Here is an 18,777-nt window from a genome sequence, read left to right as displayed (position 1 = left end):
CAACGCCTTAAAATGATCACCTCTTAAAATAAAAAAGAACACTTTGTTCCGAAAGAACTACGTAGGTCTGAGTTCCTCATTGAGGATACGTAGGAGCAAAAGCCCCGCTTTTGTCGACCACCCCAAGAGATCGTTAATGGTCCAACACCTTAACGTTTCTCTCCTTTCAAAATCAAAAGATCATTTAATGGTCCAACACCTTAAATGACCTTTTGTTCAATAAAAAAACATATTTTGCAAAAAGACAAAAACAACTTAACCAAACACTTTGTTCCAAAAAGAACTACGTAGGTCTGATTTTCTCATCCCAAATTGAGGAATACGTAGGAGCAAAGGGAAACACCCTTGTCGACCACAAAAAAGGAAAAATATAAAAAGGGTATAAAAGATATAAGAACATAAAAGGGAACATAAAAATCAAAGTCATGTTTGCACATTCGATTAAAGGCTGCCGTCCCTTGGGACGGACGTGTGGGGTGCTAATACCTTCCCCGTGCGTAAATACAACTCCCGAACCTTTCAACTTAAAAGTTCGTAGATCTCGTCTTTTCCGGTTTTTCCGACGTTTTCCTCAAATAAACGTTGGTGGCGACTCCGCGCGTATTCCTTTCGTGGAACACGCATCCCGCGAGTCTCGCGTCGCCCTCCCGCCGAAGGGTAGGTTGCGACACCATGCATAATATTATCAAAATTGGATACAAATTTTTGGCAGATATATTCAATTTCTGCTATCTAAGAATTGTGTTTGTTTTTCTCCAAAACATAGGAATTTAAACAAGAACTAAGTTGGAAATTCTTCCTTTTACGTTTTTTTATGGCCTCTTGAAGTCTAATGACTCAAATAATCACTAGTAATAATGTATCTAGCATTCCTCTGAGGCTAAAATTTCTTTTTATATCATCTACTACTCCTTATATGATAATTATTTTTAAAAGAGTATTTATCAAATTTACCTTCCACTTTTCTGTGACTATGAAAAAAATTCACTTATGTCAATCCTGCAAATATATCAAATTATGGTGCATATGCTTGATTGGCTCAAAACAACATCATCCTTATTTTACAAAAAAGACCACGTTAAAAAAATGGAGTTATGCAGGATGACATTATTATTTTAAAAAAATTGGTGTATATATACTTCACATATCATTTGATTAAAAAATATCATATGATATTCACTAGGCACACAAAACACAATTTGTGTTCATATTTGGCCACTTTCCAATATATTTTTTTTTTTGCTGTTATTAAATTGATCTTCCAATCATTATTATATTCTACTATTATGTATTATAAACAATGCTAACAAGGAATTCTAGAAATTGCGCAATGATCATATCCATCATGAAAAAAAAACTGAACCGTTAATGCCCTACGATATCAACGGTGTTAAGCTTCTGGTTTTAAGAAAAACTCTTCAATTACTTGGCACCTATTCACTTCACGCCTATCTACTTCACGCCTCTTGACAACCGCGCTAAACTCAAGAGCAATGATGAAATCAATTGTTAGTTATAGCATTGGGAACAACCATATATTAAATACTACACTTTGCAACACGTTATAACCTACCTTCTCCTACAAATCTTGTTTCACTTTTTTAGGTGCAAACTCCAGTTTTACACCATGCACAAAATGAAGAGCACATCTTCAACAGCATCAAGTGAAGTAAGTTGTTCCTATTCTACTCTTTACCGCAGAAATTTATTTTCTCCTTTTCTTCAACATCAACACTTAAACTATTAAAATTACAATGTCTCTGTCATTGCAGATGAAATATCCCATTGTCCGGCCTCCGTTGACCATGCAATTTATCGCTGCCTTCAACAACGACAAAGTCATCTTTGATTATTCTTTTATTAGTATTATCGTTCCATATACATGCATTTACATTTCTCAGTTTTTTTGCAGAACATCATACAAGTTCCAGCGTTCTACCATACACAATGGGCACCGCAGTATCTCGAGTCTGTTCACCTGAGATATGATGGAGCCATCTACCAAATACGGATCAGGCAGCACAAAGGAAGAGTCTATTTGGCAGATGGGCTTGAAAACTTCAGGAAAGAATTGAAAATCTACGAGTCAACCACCATTAACTTTTTTGTCTGTGATCATCAATGCGTGTTTGACATACACTTCATACCACCACTAGAGCGGCAAAGTTGTGGCAGGCAGAGGCATTCATCCAGAAAGCATATGTGGACTGTTCGATTTACTCAGGAAATGCTCGGTGCTCCTGAACCTCTGCTAAGTTGACATTTCATAGATCAATCTCTTTAAACAAATTTTTAGCAGTTTATTCATTTTACTTCTTTTCTATCTGCAGAAACTCCCGCGTTGTACAGAAGTTCCTCTTAATGCTTGTGGTCACCACATGACAATCTTAAGGCGATTTGGTCCTCCATTGCAATGGAAAATTGAAATCCTGAACCCTGGTATTGGTGGAAAAGGCGTTGTTCAAGCATGGTATGATTTTCTTGTGGAAATGGACTTTGATCATGGAGATGAAATCTCTTTTTACTATAGATATTATGAAAAAATTTGGGAAATTGTAATTAGAAGGCAGAAGGATAGGGACGATAGTGACAGTAATTAAACTGCCCTTTGTAGTCTGGGATTTTGAAAAAAATTTCTTGGTGTTGTAGTTCTAGCAAACAATTCCATATAAATATTAACGATATTAGCTTTGTCCATACTTCATTTGTGTATTTGACTTTAACTCTATTTTGCTATTAATCAACATTTGCAAACTCGCTTACCAAACAACCCATGCATGTGCACGGGTTGCAGACTAGTTTAGTAATAAATACACAACAGTTACCAAATAATGACCATAAAAATAAATATTATTCTTGTTCAGTACGTATTTCAAATCAAGTGATTAGTGATATATATATATATACTATTCATGGTAAAAATTAAAGTGATGATATATAAACTATTATATAAGAATTTTCGGTCCATATGATAATTGCAAAAGAATCCAACAACTATAATATTTGTCTCACAACTTGCAACATATTTGTGGGATAGAAAAAGAAAAAGAAAGTTAAAATCTAACTAAAAATATTGGAAATAATGCATATTGATAAGAACTTCCATTTTCTATAAAAAAAATTATAATTTTGGGATGACTTATCCTTCATTATCAAGTTCCAAGACTAAGTTTGGACTTCTCACCATCTTTCATGTATTTTTTTTTTCGGTGATGACACCGGTAAGAACTCTCATTACATTTGAAAGAGATGAAATTAAACACATTAACATTATTATACTAGCAAAAGCACAGGCACCGTCGCATCTGTGTGTTTGCATTTCTAGTTCGCTATCACTTTTTTTGAGTTATTTTTTTTTCAATTTATCACATATATGCATTGGTATGTGTTGCAGTAGTATAAATAAATTGAATTATATACAAATAAAAAAGTTATAAAATATTGCATTAATAACCGTCAAAGGAAAAACTATTTATGTACAATACTATAATAATTGGTAATTATATATTTTCCTTAATTGGCAAATCAAACCGTGCATGCATTTCAGGACAATCTATAGCTTCCCTGCAATTTATGAAAACAAATGTCAATTTTATCATTATTTTTAGTTAACTTGTAAGAAAACATATTAATGAACCAATAATATTAAATTTGAATAATTATGTACCTTTGAAGGATTTTTCATAAGTCTTTGTAGAACACATCATCCATAGTTTCTTGCCTTTTGAAAAACTACAAAATTAGTCACACAATGTCATGTATATGTTGGGTGGTGGTTTTTCGTGTAGCTTAAAAGTAGTTAATTAAAGAACTAATTATAACCTCAAGAATCAAGACATTTTGTTTTGCATGAAAGTTGTTAATATGACACGTATCACTTGGTATTACATTTTCAAGTCTCTTAATATAGAGAAGAAACCCTCGAGTTAGAATTGATTAGAACCGAGAAAAATTAAAATTAAATATATACATGTATTAAATTAAAGTACATATAGATTTGAAAATAACCTCACTAATCATTTGAGATTAATAATTTTCTTTTATCATTTTTCAAAGTTGAGTTTTATCTGTTATCATTGTAGAACCCCACCCAACAAAATAAATTTTTAGACGGTGAACCCATGTTAAAGAAAATTAAAAATACAGTTGATGGATTGAAAATGACATAATATGAAGATTGTTAGTAACAAATTTGATCTAACCGTGTAGTCAATTGGACAAATTGTTCCAAGTGAATACTCATCCTTCCAAATATTCCATAGCTTTTCAAACTTTCTATCCTAGACAATATTACTAATTCTATTGAATATTTGTTAAAAGAAAACCAAAGAAAATTCTTTAAAAACAACATTTTTTGTGAAGTTTCCATCCTCTCATTCAAGTTGTCCTTCTTTAATATGGATTTTTGTGGAAGATTGAGAAACACTTATTGACAAAGCAACATATAATTGATCATGGCTAAAAACATGTTGTGGAAGATAAATTACAACATTGGATATGGTCTGTCCTTGTGACTTTATTAATGGTAATTGCAAAGCTTAGTTTGACAAGAAACTGCTTCCTAAGAAGAACAAAAGGAAGTTCCACCACACTCTTTGTTGTCTTATGTTTAATTCTAGGCAAAAAAACTCATCTTCCAGCATGGTGGTCTGTTAGAATTTCAACATCCAACATGTTCGTAAGAAATCCATGACATAGTAGTCTTGTCCCATTACACATGTTGGATTTAGGGTATATGTTTTGTAACAACATCAAGGGTGCACCTTTTTTAACCTTTAAAATATGCAGAGGCAGACCACCTGGAGCAAAATCGAGTGAAAGTACTCTTGCTAATTAAGTTGGGTGTGTCCCCTTCGACCTCATCAAATGATAACAAATTCTGTTATTCTCCTGGGGAATGACTGATAATTATGTCATTACTTTTTTGAACATCCTCATTTTTTGATGTCAATATGGCTCTTTGTACCATATAAGATGAATCCCATGTAGGATGAGATTCTAATTGGGGAAATGTTTCTTGTATAAGTTTTTGTATTGAACTTTCCCCTTCCCATGTCATTGCAAGTTGGTGGGAAATTTTGACCATATCACCATGCTTAGTAGGTTCAATACCATCTTCAATGCGCATAATATATTCTGCAAAATTATGATCTTCCAATGATCAAATGCTTTGTGCCCATAAAGGACCTTTGTGATAGCCCATAAAAAAGACTTAACAATACATGCAAACATTATTTGTTCCTTAATACCGTTTTGAACAACAATAAATACTTGACTAAAATCCCCTCCTAATACTGTCACTCCCCCCTCCCCCCAAATGGAACATCTCAATTTAGAATATCTTTTAATAAATGATCTAATGCTTCCAAAGCATATCTATTTATCATGGGTCCCAAATGATTGACATTGTTTCTCTAATTAGATTTGCAAGATGTGATTGTTTACTTGTTGAGAGAAATAAATACGTCTCTATATTGATAAGTATCTTAAATCGAGAATGTGCACTCCGACCATTAGATGATAGTGTCACAACTATCCCAAATGAAACGATTACTAATATTATATATTACTTGATTTAGGTATATGTTATGATAGTTGGACGAAATATATTTAATTCTTTATTTAAGGAAGTTATAATTATATCCAAGTAAATTAATTTTGATATAATTTTTCATAAATTAGAATAGTATATATGTGATTGATTAACATGTAATTAGTGTAATTAATTTTGGTTGATAAAGAAAAACGAGCATGACCCACCTTGGTGGGGGTGTCTGAGCTTGTTCAAGTGTAAGGAGCAACCCAACTCAACGAGAGTATTGGAGGAAGAAGAACGGAAGAAGAAACGACTCAACCAGAGAGAAAAAGTGTGGAAATAACTCAACATATTCGCATGGTCTTTCAACTTTCAACTCTTAAGACCAGACCGGTCGCACTTTCCCCATTCCCATAGAACACGTTGCAGCCCCTTCGTTGGACCAATTCGCCGCATAAGCAAAACCCTTCCTTCACGTTAACCCCCAAATCATAACCCTCTCTCTCTCTCTTTTTTTTTTTTTCCCCTCACCACTTGGAAACTGAAATGGTATATAAAGAAACAAGTTCATAGAGATTTGCCATGAGAATAATTCCCTCCTGTTCTTCTGCACACTAAGGAACTAATTGCCTTCAATTCTGATAAATTGCGTTGTAAGGTTCTAATATGAGTAGCAATGATCAAACTTCTGGTGCTAGTCTCTACATTAGGGCTTTAATTTGCAACGCTGCTGCTGGTGCCTCTGCTGGTAATTTACCTTTTTTTTTTTTTTTTGCTTCGAACTCTTTCCTATTTTGGGTTCAGTTTTAATGGGTATCTCTCAATTTCGTAACTTTTGATTCCCAGTTGCTGCTGTTTTGGTCTCTTCTCTGCTGATGTTTTAGTATTTCGAGTGTGACATTCACTGTTGGTGGATTAACTAGAGAGTTGCATCGTGCAGGGGCAATAGCGGCTACATTTGTGTGCCCATTGGATGTGATCAAGACTAGGCTACAAGTTCATGGCCTTCCTCATGGGCAGAAAGGTACCCCTTTTTGCTGATTGCTGAATGCAGGGTTTTAGATTGTGTCTTAAATTGCACTTGCATCGTAGTCACGGTTGTGTTGGGTCACATGTTAGATGATGCTGTTCGCAATCATGGCTTCACGAGGTGCAATTGAGATGTTGCAATTCTGGTGTGGTCTGCGATTTGAAGCATTGAATTATTTCATGTGTGGTTTCACTTTTTATGCCATCAGATGTGCGCCAGTCAGAAGCTACAATTTGTAGCTTTTGCATTACATCTCACAGTTTGATGCAATTTCATTTGAAAATGTCGATATATGAGGCAAATCCAAACACAGTTAACAGGTCTTTGACAATGTTGTGGTTGATTTTGAATTTGTGTTAAGATTGACAAGTTTTCGATCATTGATAATTAATTGACTGAAGTTTTTTAGGTTGATGTTTCTTTGAGAAGAATTTGCTTTAATTTTTTAAGAGAAGTGCTTCTCCTTTGAGTGTTTAGTGTTTGTGACTGTGTCATCAACATGTAGTTGAAACTGGGTGATGTTAGTTTAATTCAAATTGTCAATGATATATTGTAGTATCAATGAATTCTGTCTTACATTTGTCGATTGATTGTTTCTTGAGCCTAATTTTTGTTGTTCTCCCAGGTAGTGTCATTATCACAAGCTTGCAAAATATAGTAAGGAATGAAGGTTTCAGGGGAATGTACCGTGGCCTTTCACCAACAATAGTGGCATTACTTCCAAACTGGGCAGTGAGTTTCTTTTCCTGTTGCCTCTCTAACTACATTGATCAATGTCTATTGCAACTAAAGATGCAAGGCTCTGTGAAGCAGGGTTTGGATGTACTTCTGTTTTGTGTTGTTTCAGCAAGCATTCATTTGCCTTCCATCTTCTCATGTCATACATACAAACTATACATAAACATAGACGAGATAATTGATAAGCCCAAAATTTGAAGTTACACGGGTCTTATGAATAGCCAATGATAATCTTCCAATCAATTTTTATTTCTCTTATAATCCTCTCTAGGATACACTCTTCACAAGCTACTAGCTAATATATTGTTCATTACCACTAGTTTGCTAATACATTAGTTTAGGCCTAAAGATAAACCAGTTTTTGCATCTGTTTTGAAATATAACTGATGATAATCTTCATATCAATTCCTATTTGTCATATAATCCTCTCTAGGGTACAGTCTTCACCAAGGTACTTGCTATATGATGATAATCTTCATATCAATTCCTATTTGTCATATCAATATAACTGATGTTTTGAAATATATTGTTCATTAATCATTACGACTAGTTCACAAAATTCTTGGTCTCATTAATTTTTTTTTACTTTCCTTGTTTGCTTCATTTTATAATAAAATCTAGTGTTATTTTGGTCTCCACTTCTGTTTTGGTCTAGAGACAAACAAGATTTTGCATCTCTATGAAAAGAAAATTATTTAGAGTGATTTGTATGGTCATATACTCATATTCAAGTCTACTTGGTTGATATAAATCTTTGTGTTTAATTATTGTTGACCATACATGGCATTTCCACTCTTAAGAGTACTTTTATGATACCCTTACTAAGTTAAATTTTTTGAGGTTGGAAGAGGTACTATAACAAGCAACAATCATCTTAAGTGATTGCCTCTTTGCCTTCTTGCTGGAGTTGCTGGAGGAATGTTTAATCCTGTCCACCCTAGCAGTGTAAAGCAACATATGCCTTTGTATTTGTATGAAAAACCATTTAAAAATTAATCTCCCTGACTGGTTGCATGTACTTTGCCCATGAAGATCCTTTTTCAAGGCATGTATTAGTCACTTTTATATCAGAAGATGGATAATGTTTCTTTTACTGTTTAATTGAATGTTTGTAATAGTTTCTCTTCATAGTTCGTATCTTTTCAAATAACATAAAGTCTATTCCAATTGTAGGTTTATTTCACAAGTTATGAGCAACTAAAGGGTCTTCTTCGTTCACGTGGTAAATATTATTTTGGTTCTTCAGATCTGCAATTGAAATTTGTATGATCGTCTATATTTTTAATGATGCATTGGAATACTGTAACAGATGGTTGCGATGAACTCACAACTATTGGAAATATTATAGCTGCTGCTGGTGCTGGTGCAGCCACTGCAATTTCTACAAATCCATTGTGGGTTGTTAAGACAAGACTTCAAGTAAGTTAATGCTTCTCATGTCTGTAATCTTAGTAAAATATTTGTAAAAATAGGAGTCTATGATCTTCTCATTTATTGTTCTTAAACCCTATGGGTATCTGCAAGTGGGGAGGGTAATTACCAGTCTATTGGAGCTGGGGATGAGGGCGGGTATTTACCTGTGATTTTTTGCGGGGATGGGTGCAGGTACAGGTACTATAGTACACTACCCACCCTGGCCTGCCTTGCACATGTTTGTCACATATATTAAATATTAATATAACTAAAATGTTACTTAAGTAAATAGTTTATTCTTAAAAAAAGTAAATAATTTATATCATACATATACTCTTCTATAAAATAATAATTATATCTTCCAAATTTTATGATTACAGTAACAGTTTACCAAAGAATGAACCCTAATTCAACATACCTTATATTAAATTTGTTTTACATTCTATTTAAGAATATTGAACTATCATTTACTTTTATGTATAAATTTATGAATTTGTTGGCAAATTCTTTTAAGATTGACTTCGAATTGAACTATTATTTACTTATCTTTTTAATGTTGGATGATTATATTTTCTAATGTTGTTTATTTATGACTTAAGTTTGGACGAATCAATGTTATGTTTACTTGTTTTTAATACTACTATATAAATAGAAGACAAAATTGGTTAAAAAATTATCTTTGAAAATAACCACCTCTTAAACCATTTAATGCCATGGGTAGTATTGGAATAAAATTAAAATTTTGACAAATCAACTATTCTAACCACTTATATTGGTCTTGATGAATTAGTTAATTGGTTCTTATATATAGAACTGGAGGTAGTATTATACGTGGATACTTTTAATGTTATGTTTGGATTACTTAAGAGTAAAATTTCAATTTACTTGTAGTAATTTTTCTAATTAATATATTTTTATTGATTTATTAACTTTATATATAAGTAAAATGTGGGTCACGGGTGCAGGTATGGGTATATCTACCCAACGGGTATGGGGATGAGAATTAAAGTTGCTACCCGCACAAGTATGGGACTGGATACGGCTATTTTTTAAACCCGGGTATTGGGACGGGTACTATAGTACCCTACCCAGACCCTACCCATTGCCATCCCTACACCCCTACTTGTTCTTGTCTGCTCAATGTAGATATTTCTCAATCTTTAATACATGCCTATTCATCTGCCATCTTATTTCTTTCAATGTAATTTTGAGTTTCTTAGATATTTCTGATGTATTTGCTATCCCAAGTCCCAACTATTTGGTTAGATTGAAAAGATGCAGATTATCATGTTTAAATTTATATTTCTGATGAGATTAGGTTTAGAATACATCTGTATGTATCCCTTGGTTATGCCTTGTTCAGTTTCGATGAAGTTTACTATCATTAGTTATTTATTTCATCTATTCATGGATAATGACAGATGCTCTTGTTTTTGCTATATTGGAAATTAATTCATTTTTTCCTGATAACCATTAGACACAAGGAATGAGGCCTGATGTTGTTCCTTACAAGAGTGTTCTTTCTGCTTTGACAAGGATTACACATGAGGAAGGCATACGAGGCTTATATAGGTCAGTTTTGTTGTTTCAATATTAAGGTTGATGATTTTGGCTATATACATTATGGAGTTTCCAAAGGTTGATAAATGTTTGTTTGTACAACAAATGAGGAAAAAATATTTAATAGAAGAGAGAAATTTCTTCTATTCCTTTATTTTTGCAGGCACTATGAAATCATTATTAACTATAAGTTCCGTTTAATATTTTTGCATATACCATTATGCATTTCCTTTTAGAAAGGGAAAAAATCTATTTTTGAGAAACTATTTCCTTAATCAAGATCTGTCATCATAGAAATAACTGCATTTGGCAAGACTGCAAGCTAATTCTTGTGAATAACATGCTAATCCGTTAGAGTAAGATAAATCTTGAAAAATTAGACAGTTCAACATGAAATGTAGATGAAAAAATAATTCTAGTACGATAGTACCTATATATATTCTTCTAAACAAAATAAAAATATCAATAACTGGAGATGTTCAGATATTCTTGTTTGAATTTTTGAATATTTGGTATGCACTATTTATATATTAATGTTACGGTTGAACATTTAGATCATTGAGAATAATTTTCTATTTGAAGTTGTTAAGTGGATTAAGTGTATGAAATCATACATCTTTATTGATTGATCCTTACCCTGGTTTATATATGAGATTCCAAGTTGAGTAGTAAATAGAGATGCAAACAGCCTTCATATCATAACTGCTGCACAGTATAAAATCAATTTTTCAAGGGGAAAAAATAATAAACTGAACTGCCTGATAGCTTGAGTCTGTTTCTGTGTATTTAGTTGTGACACTGATATTTGTTAATGTGAAACAGTGGCATTGTTCCTTCATTGGCTGGCGTAAGTCATGTTGCAATTCAATTTCCAGCATATGAAAAGATCAAGTCATACATGGCAGAAAAAGGTATGAATGCTAACAGTGAATTATGTATTTATTCTGCAGTCCTTGAAATAAGTGAATTTTTCTGTTTTTGTTATATTTGTTGCCTCATCAAAATTCCAATATGTCAGACAACACAACCGTTGACAAGCTAACTCCTGGGAGTGTTGCCATTGCATCATCAATTTCAAAAGTATTTGCCTCTGTAATGACTTATCCACATGAGGTATGTATGACCACCTTCTGGCTAAATTGAAGATAACTGTAGGATCCCTTTGAGTGACAACTTTGTATTTCCCAACATTAACTATTGAAAAATTTCATATTTTCAGGTAATACGATCCCGGCTGCAAGAGCAAGGCCAGGCCAAAAATATTGGGGTCCAGTATACAGGGGTTATTGACTGTACTAAGAAGGTGTTTCAAAAGGAAGGCATTCCAGGCTTTTATCGCGGTTGCGCGACCAATCTATTAAGAACAACTCCATCTGCAGTTATTACATTCACTAGTTATGAGATGATACACAGGTTTTTGGAGCGGGTTGTACCTCAGGACAGAGGGTATCCGCATGGCCGTTCTAAAGCCAATGCAGTTAACAAGCCCCAGCCAAAAGCCAGTGGCAGTGACAGTGACGCAGATAGGCGGCAACCACCATCTCAGTCTAACACTAAAGCTTCATCAATTCCTCATGAAAACAAAGAGCAGCTAAAAAGACATTGACGATAATGTTTTTTTTTTTTTTTTGTCTTTCCTACATTTAATTTATAGCTTTGTGGATCTGATATTTTTTTTTTTTGTTTGTCTGACATGCCAATTGCTCGATTTTACAAGAATTGTGCATTATTTATCGAGGGGTCTAGCTCAGTTGGTTGAGCTGGAGGTGTAAGTGCTATAAACTTTCTAATATTGTGTTTAATGCTTACGAATAAAAATAATATTAGCAAAGAAATAAAGGTGAAGTGAATATGAACAACGTCATGTTCTCTAAGCATAATAATACGATGGAGTAAAACAAGTGTGATTTCCATTGGGCTTTGAAACCTGATCTTGCTTGTGTGTATATGATTTTGTGTTATTCAATATCTTCTGTAATTCAATGACTATTTTGATTTTTTGTCATCACACGTCCTGCTGATATTCCTGCATCACCTAAATTTGTTATGACAAGTCGAGGGGCAGTTGAATTAAAGCTGTAGCCCACATAGTAAGTGCGTTTCCTGTTATATCTCTTGGGACCATACTTTGTCTGTTTGTACACATTCCAGTTCCCTAAGACTAGTGGTGGGATTACAATCGGACCATTTTGCGATTGACATTTTAAGCATTTATACGAGGTGTCATGTGTACCTTTATGGTTTAAATGTTTATTTCTTGCAAATTCACATTTTTTTTTTGGTTTTATAATTTTTTCATTTTTAATTCCTATAAATTTGTGTTTTTAATTGTTGCAGACAGTTGTTTTTGTTCTTATAAATTTGTATTTTTTTAATTTGGTTCATATATATTTATTTATTTATATGTGTGTGTGTGTTAAAAATGAAAAAAATAAAATTTTTAAGAGACTAAAATTAAAAAAAAAAAATACAATCTTAGAGACTAAATAAGAACAAAAAGACTTACAAGAATTTTTTTTTTAAAAAATACAAATTTATTGAAACTAAAAATGAATATTTTTTTTAAATGCTACGAGAACTAAATAAGCTGACAATGTTATAAAACTGAACCGTGAAACTTTTAGGTTATGCTTTTCAATGTTATAAAACTGAACCGTGAAACTTTTAGGTTATGCTTTTCAATGTTATAAGAACGGGGCAAATGTTTATCCATAACTCAAGCATCATGTCCCCTTTATCTTTTTGGCCTTTGTGACATTGATTATTCATGCTTTAGCAAAAGATACTCTCCTCTCCTGCTCTGACCATGTGCTCACGTTTCTCCTTCTCCCAGTCCTCTTTTATTTTTCATTCGTATTTTCTTTCTTAAAAAAATGAACCTATTATAAAGAACAATGCCCTTTTCTCATTATGCAATAAGCATTTCAATAATTTGGATTAATCAATCTTTACAAACATTTTGTTAATTAATCTTTACAGAGACACATATTTGTAGAATTGGATCAACTTCCAGGACAAGTAGAGGAAGGAATAGTACAATTTATCATCCAATGATAAACAGACAAAGAATAGAAGAAAAAGATACAATCACAATTGGAATGAGATAGAAAAGAATAAAATTCACCTACTAAATCTCTCCTTCACGTTCTACCTCTCTATCTCTCCTTCACGTTCTACCTCTCTCTCTCTTTATAGATTTTTTTCACACAAAATCCTTTAACCGTGAATTGGTTATTTTGGGTCTGCTTCCTCTCCTCAAGTCTTGAATTTTTGCATTCTCCATCGAATCTTTGACTAGCTGACTATTTTGCCTGTTTTCCTCATGGGAGTCGTTGCTTCCTTTAGTCTTATTGTCCGTGTCACCGTTTCCATTCCTTACAATCTATTAGGTATACAAGTTTCGGTAATTTTTGCACATGTTCTCAGAAATATTCGAGGTAGCGGATAATTCTCCTTTTGAAGGTCTTTTATCCTTTCGATACTTTCTTTATCATGGATCAACTTGTTAAATTTTAATATTTGGTTTGATAATCTAAAATTATATGATTAAAGTGCACTCAAACAAATTAATAATATGAACTAAGTAAAAGAAGATGTTATCGAAAGAAGAAATGAACATTGAAAGAGGAAGAAGAAGGAGACATCGAAAGATACTTATACAGAGAGAAAAGAAATGATTGAGAGCATTATAGTAATATGTCAATCCGTGAGCGTCGCGGGGACTTAGAGTATCTTTAATGAAATAACTCATTTTGGGTTTTGGACCACTTTTTGTGGGTCCCATGATACCACATAAGATGCAAGAACTTTTGTCATTGTTTACTTTAGTGGTAGAATCCAATTTGGATTCTTGGATTTTACTTGCACATAAAAAATAGAACCTCTCTTTTTTTTTTGTCAAATAGCATTAAAAAAAACTATTTTTTTTATTATAAAAAAAGTAGAGTTCTTGAGAGTTTTCCCCCTAGAACCCAACCTTTAACATGGAAAATTCTTTAGTAAGAATAGTAGTAGATCTAGTGGATAGGGGTTCTTGAGCTTAAGAATCCTAATTAAATATGTTCTTACGATATAAAGGTGTTCGCAAGTTTCAACCCTTATTACAATATACAAGTATGATATTTATGATGTACTAGTTATAACTACTCATAAATGCTACAAGTTTCTAGTGAATCTTCATCGTCAATTGCTTTGGTCTTCAATCTTCACTGTTGATTGCTTTGGTTTTTGATCTTTGTCATTGATAACTTTGTCTTCAATTTTTACCATTGATGTCTGATCTTCATCTTTCGACAATCATCAAAAGACCAATTTTTGATATTGTAATTGAAAAATGGTGGTGTTAACAATAAGGGACTAGTGGATAGGGGTTCTTGAGCTTAAGAATCCTAATTAAATATGTTCTTACGGTATAAGGGTGTTCACAAGTTTCAACCCTTATTACAATATACAAGTATGATATTTATGATGTACTAGTTATAACTACCCATAAATGCTACAAGTTTCTAGTGAATCTTCATCGTTAATTGCTTTGGTCTTCAATCTCCACTATTGATTGCTTTGGTTTTTGATCTCCATTATTGACAACTTTGTCTTCAATTTTTACCATTGATGCCTGATCTTCATCTTTCGATAATCATCAAAAGACCAATTTTCGATATTGTAATTGAAAAATGGTGGTGTTAACATAAGGGACTGTTTTGGTCCATTTGTAATTGCTCAAACTATTGTCTCTGATGGTTGTTATTATGCTACCATTGGGGAGTCTCTAGGATTGCTCCATGCTCTTTAGTTGGCTATTTCCATGGGTTTTATTGCTATTGCCTTCGAGTTGGATAGTAAACTAGTGGTGGCCAAGTTGAAGTTAGTAGAAGAAAACGTTTCCAAGTTGGGATCGACACTAAAAGATTGTTTTGTAATTCTTCTAATTATAACTTTAATTTGAAGTTTGTTTTGTGACAAGCTAATATGGTTGCTCATACTAAGGGTCGATCCTGAGATTTTATAGGCCTTGAGCGAAATAACAAATTTGCTCCTATTTAATGTTGGGAAGATTTGAGACATTCTATTCAGACAGAGAAGTTCAGATGATAGAAGAAGAAGAAAGGTATCTCGCAAAGTGTTAGTTTATTGTGAATAACACAATTAAAATGAAGAGGTATTAAAAGTTCTCTCAAGCTCACTCAACACACAATATAAAACTTTTTATAAAGGAAACAACAACTAAATGTATAACAAAAAGTGGTTACAACAAAACATAGTTATAGTTACAACACATCCTATGTTAACAAACCACCAGACTGAATGCTCCCTTCTACGTGATTAGACGATCCAACAGATTACAAAAGATTGGATGACCAATACAAAAGACAAGAGTATTGGACAAGATGACCAATTTCATTGTCCACCCTAACTCTATCATTCATCATCCAACAATCAACAATCTCCACCTTGGTTCAATAACATATATGAATTACAAGTAACTCAGTTCATTTACAACCATCTATGTTAAGTGGTCCATACAGTGCATGATCTTGCCTCTTGAAACAGGCTTCATGACAAATAGGAATTGATATGAATCATTTACTGATGCACACATTAAGTTATCCCAAGTTGATCCCTGGCAATTGGGACCTAAGAATATTTACTAAATATCGATCCCTCTCGCATATGCAATAAATGCTCCAACATTACAATTATATTCTCGTGCTTTTTGCAATCAAAATGTTATGCTCTATTCCTAGCAACGTAACATAAAGAGTAAATCATTCAATTCAAATTCAAAGATTACTTTCCAGTCTCACTTAAGATTCAATTTCATGACACTAATGATCAAATAGAATCAAGCATTACAAGTAGAATGAAATCACCAATAATGAGTAGAAAAAACTCATACATATATAATATCAAAAGGGATTCATAAGGGTACAAAGATTACATCCAATCCTTAAGAAAAACTAACTGATCATTGCGCAGAGCACAAGACTAACAAGAGAAATGACGAAGGATGTGATCCACAGTCACAACTCTACAACGCCTCAACTCCACTTTTCTTTTTCTCCTTCTTCTTCCTCAGCCTCTGCATGCTTTCTTCACTATTGAATGCTGATGGATTCTCCATTCCTTGAAAAATGCATGGCTATTTATAGAAAACTACCTAGGAGAGCAGACAAATTTGTTGCTTATTGTTGAAGGTATCCACTCACCTCGGCGAGTTTCTTGCTTAGGGCTGAAGTAAGATCTTTAGCCCAAGCGAGCTGGTTGCTAGCCTGGGCGAATTTGGGGTAAAAATCTTTGTGAAAAGACCATTTTGCCCTTTCTTTTGGCTTTGCTTTTGGATCTAACAAAAAACTCTCAAAACCTACAAAATCATGGATGAATTTTTCATATTTAAACAACAACATTAGTAAATGTACAATATATATAAAACAACTAGATTTAAGGGTAGTTTATAAGAAAACTATTACAATCGAAAGATAAGTGCTAACAATTTAATCCCAAAAATAATTGAATTTTGGCACTTATCAACTCGCCCCAACCTAGAATCTTGCTTGTCTTCAAGAAAAGTAAAGAAAAATTACAAATAACAATAATATAAGTATAAAATAAATATGCTTAAAAATTATGAACATGCTTTGTAAAGAATCGATCCCCAAACTGATCAGAACAATATTTTTCAAAATGCAATAATGAGAAATGAAAGCACAAAGATGGAATTCACTAAACCAAAAATGAGATTAAGATCAATTCACATTTTGTTTCTAAAGAACATAAGAGGAAACAATGGATACATTCAAACAGAGGAAAACCTCTCAAAGGTGTATAATTCTCACACATGCAAGTGTTTCATCTCAAATCCAATCACAAATATGTCATAAATCAATTTTGCAAGTCATTTCCCATCAAATCAAAGATAAATTACATAATCATCATGGATTAATAGGTCTTTTAAGGTTGGGCTTGGTTTTGAAGGAAGTCTTGGTTTTTCTAGATATTCAAACATACCTTGAGAGCAAACATAAAAATCTAGCTAGTAACTCAAAATGAACAATCACTTCCTATCCCTTTTTCGTTTAAACCAAGTTATCACTTCTTTCTATTAAGATATTTACAACAACTATGATAAAAAATGTACATGATTCAGACTTTTTTTTTATCCATAAAGAACTTGTTTTAACTTTTTTTTTGTTTTCTCTTTTCTTTTCTTTTCTATTTTTTTTATCTTTTCTGTTTTCCCTTAATTCCAATATTAAAAACAAAGTATTTGCATCACATTAGCCACCAAATGATAGAAATCCCCATCAAAATACCTTTGCTCTCCTAACCTAAGGTAAGGTAGGAAAATTTTATCCTAGGTTAATGTTCCAACAAAATATCAAGTGTTTGGCTCAAAGCGCTTGCAAATGGTAAAATAATATACATTAGGATAGCTTTTTGGCCAGTGGCTTAAAATGTAAAGAAAGAAAGCCTAAATCATATCCATGAATCATATGTTATGACAATTAGAAATTTAAGCAAAATTTTCTGTAGAACATATCAATGAGGACACTCAATGTAAAATTTGTGGTTGCACACAGTCTTTAAAGCTTAAGGCCTGTTTCCATATTCAAATCAAATCAGTTATTCGAAAGTTGTTCTTTTATCAACTCCATGCAAAAACATTTGAATTCATTAGTGTTTTGGGAAAGTCCTTCTTTGTTTTTCATTCTCAATGTTTTCAAAAAAAATTCTTTTGTTGTGTTCCGATGCAAAAATAAGTTTTTAAAAAAACTAGTTCTTTGATTCTTTCCAAAGCATGTTATGTTCAAGATTTTTGTTTGTTTAAGTCCAAAAAAGAGTTGTAGTCTATAACTATACTAACAAGATATAAAAGCATGCATAAATTAGTTAAAATAAACTCGTGTAAGTTTTTAAAAAAAATCAAAACAATAAATATGGTAATAAAGTACTGAATTTTAATACAAAGTGATAAATAAACATAAAGACAAGTTCACGAATTTATGAAGATCATGGCTGAGGAGCTCAGTCTCCTTGAGGATCATGGTTGAGGAGCTCAGTTTCCTCCAATGAAATAATCAACATTATTTGTCATGTCTTCATCCTCCTCCTAAAAAATAGGCCTATCCCCAGGCTAGGCAATGATAGCTCTAACAAACCAAAATAGAAATTCAAAAATATAATTCGTGAATAAAGACTCAAAAGTAAGTTTCAGACGTATAACACATAAGATTAAAGTAACACAAATTAAGACAAAGTTTAAAAGCATTGGGTTGCCTCCCAGGAGCACTTCTTTAACATCTTTTATGTTGGACGTTATTGTTGTGGCTGAGGCTCCACTATTTCATCATCCACATTTCTTTTGTTCTTTGTAAGAAAATCCTTCATGAATTTAGCACATGTTGACATGTGCTATAGTGCCTCAGAAAAAGGAATGTTAATCTGTAGTTGTTTAAAAATACCTATAAAACGCTTGTACTGCCTTTCCTTATCTTTGACGAAG

General features: G+C 32.8%; 1 protein-coding gene across 1 annotated transcript; it reads left to right on the top strand.

Moving 5' to 3' along the window:
- Window positions 1-5,745: 5,745 nt before the first annotated feature.
- Window positions 5,746-12,055, top strand: LOC100816376 (nicotinamide adenine dinucleotide transporter 1, chloroplastic). The gene is made up of 9 exons (XM_006587180.4): window positions 5,746-6,284; window positions 6,477-6,560; window positions 7,192-7,298; window positions 8,478-8,526; window positions 8,614-8,723; window positions 10,195-10,289; window positions 11,100-11,188; window positions 11,296-11,390; window positions 11,497-12,055. Exons 1-9 carry the CDS (start codon window positions 6,203-6,205, stop codon window positions 11,881-11,883), a joined length of 1,098 nt encoding a protein of 365 aa, XP_006587243.1. The 5' UTR covers window positions 5,746-6,202; the 3' UTR covers window positions 11,884-12,055.
- Window positions 12,056-18,777: the final 6,722 nt, after the last annotated feature.

This window comes from Glycine max, chromosome 9 (genome assembly GCF_000004515.6).
Source record: "Glycine max cultivar Williams 82 chromosome 9, Glycine_max_v4.0, whole genome shotgun sequence".
In the NCBI taxonomy this organism is placed as follows: domain Eukaryota; kingdom Viridiplantae; phylum Streptophyta; class Magnoliopsida; order Fabales; family Fabaceae; genus Glycine; species Glycine max.
This window is presented reverse-complemented; position numbering and strand designations above follow the sequence as displayed.

Bases quoted from the DNA above. Each gene is read 5' to 3' on its own strand.
- LOC100816376 (XM_006587180.4), top strand. From the start codon at position 6,203: ATGAGTAGCAATGATCAAACTTCTGGTGCTAGTCTCTACATTAGGGCT. The intron at 7,299-8,477 runs GTGAGTTTCTTT...TTCCAATTGTAG, and splicing joins CATTACTTCCAAACTGGGCA to GTTTATTTCACAAGTTATGA. The intron at 8,527-8,613 runs GTAAATATTATT...ATACTGTAACAG, and splicing joins GGGTCTTCTTCGTTCACGTG to ATGGTTGCGATGAACTCACA.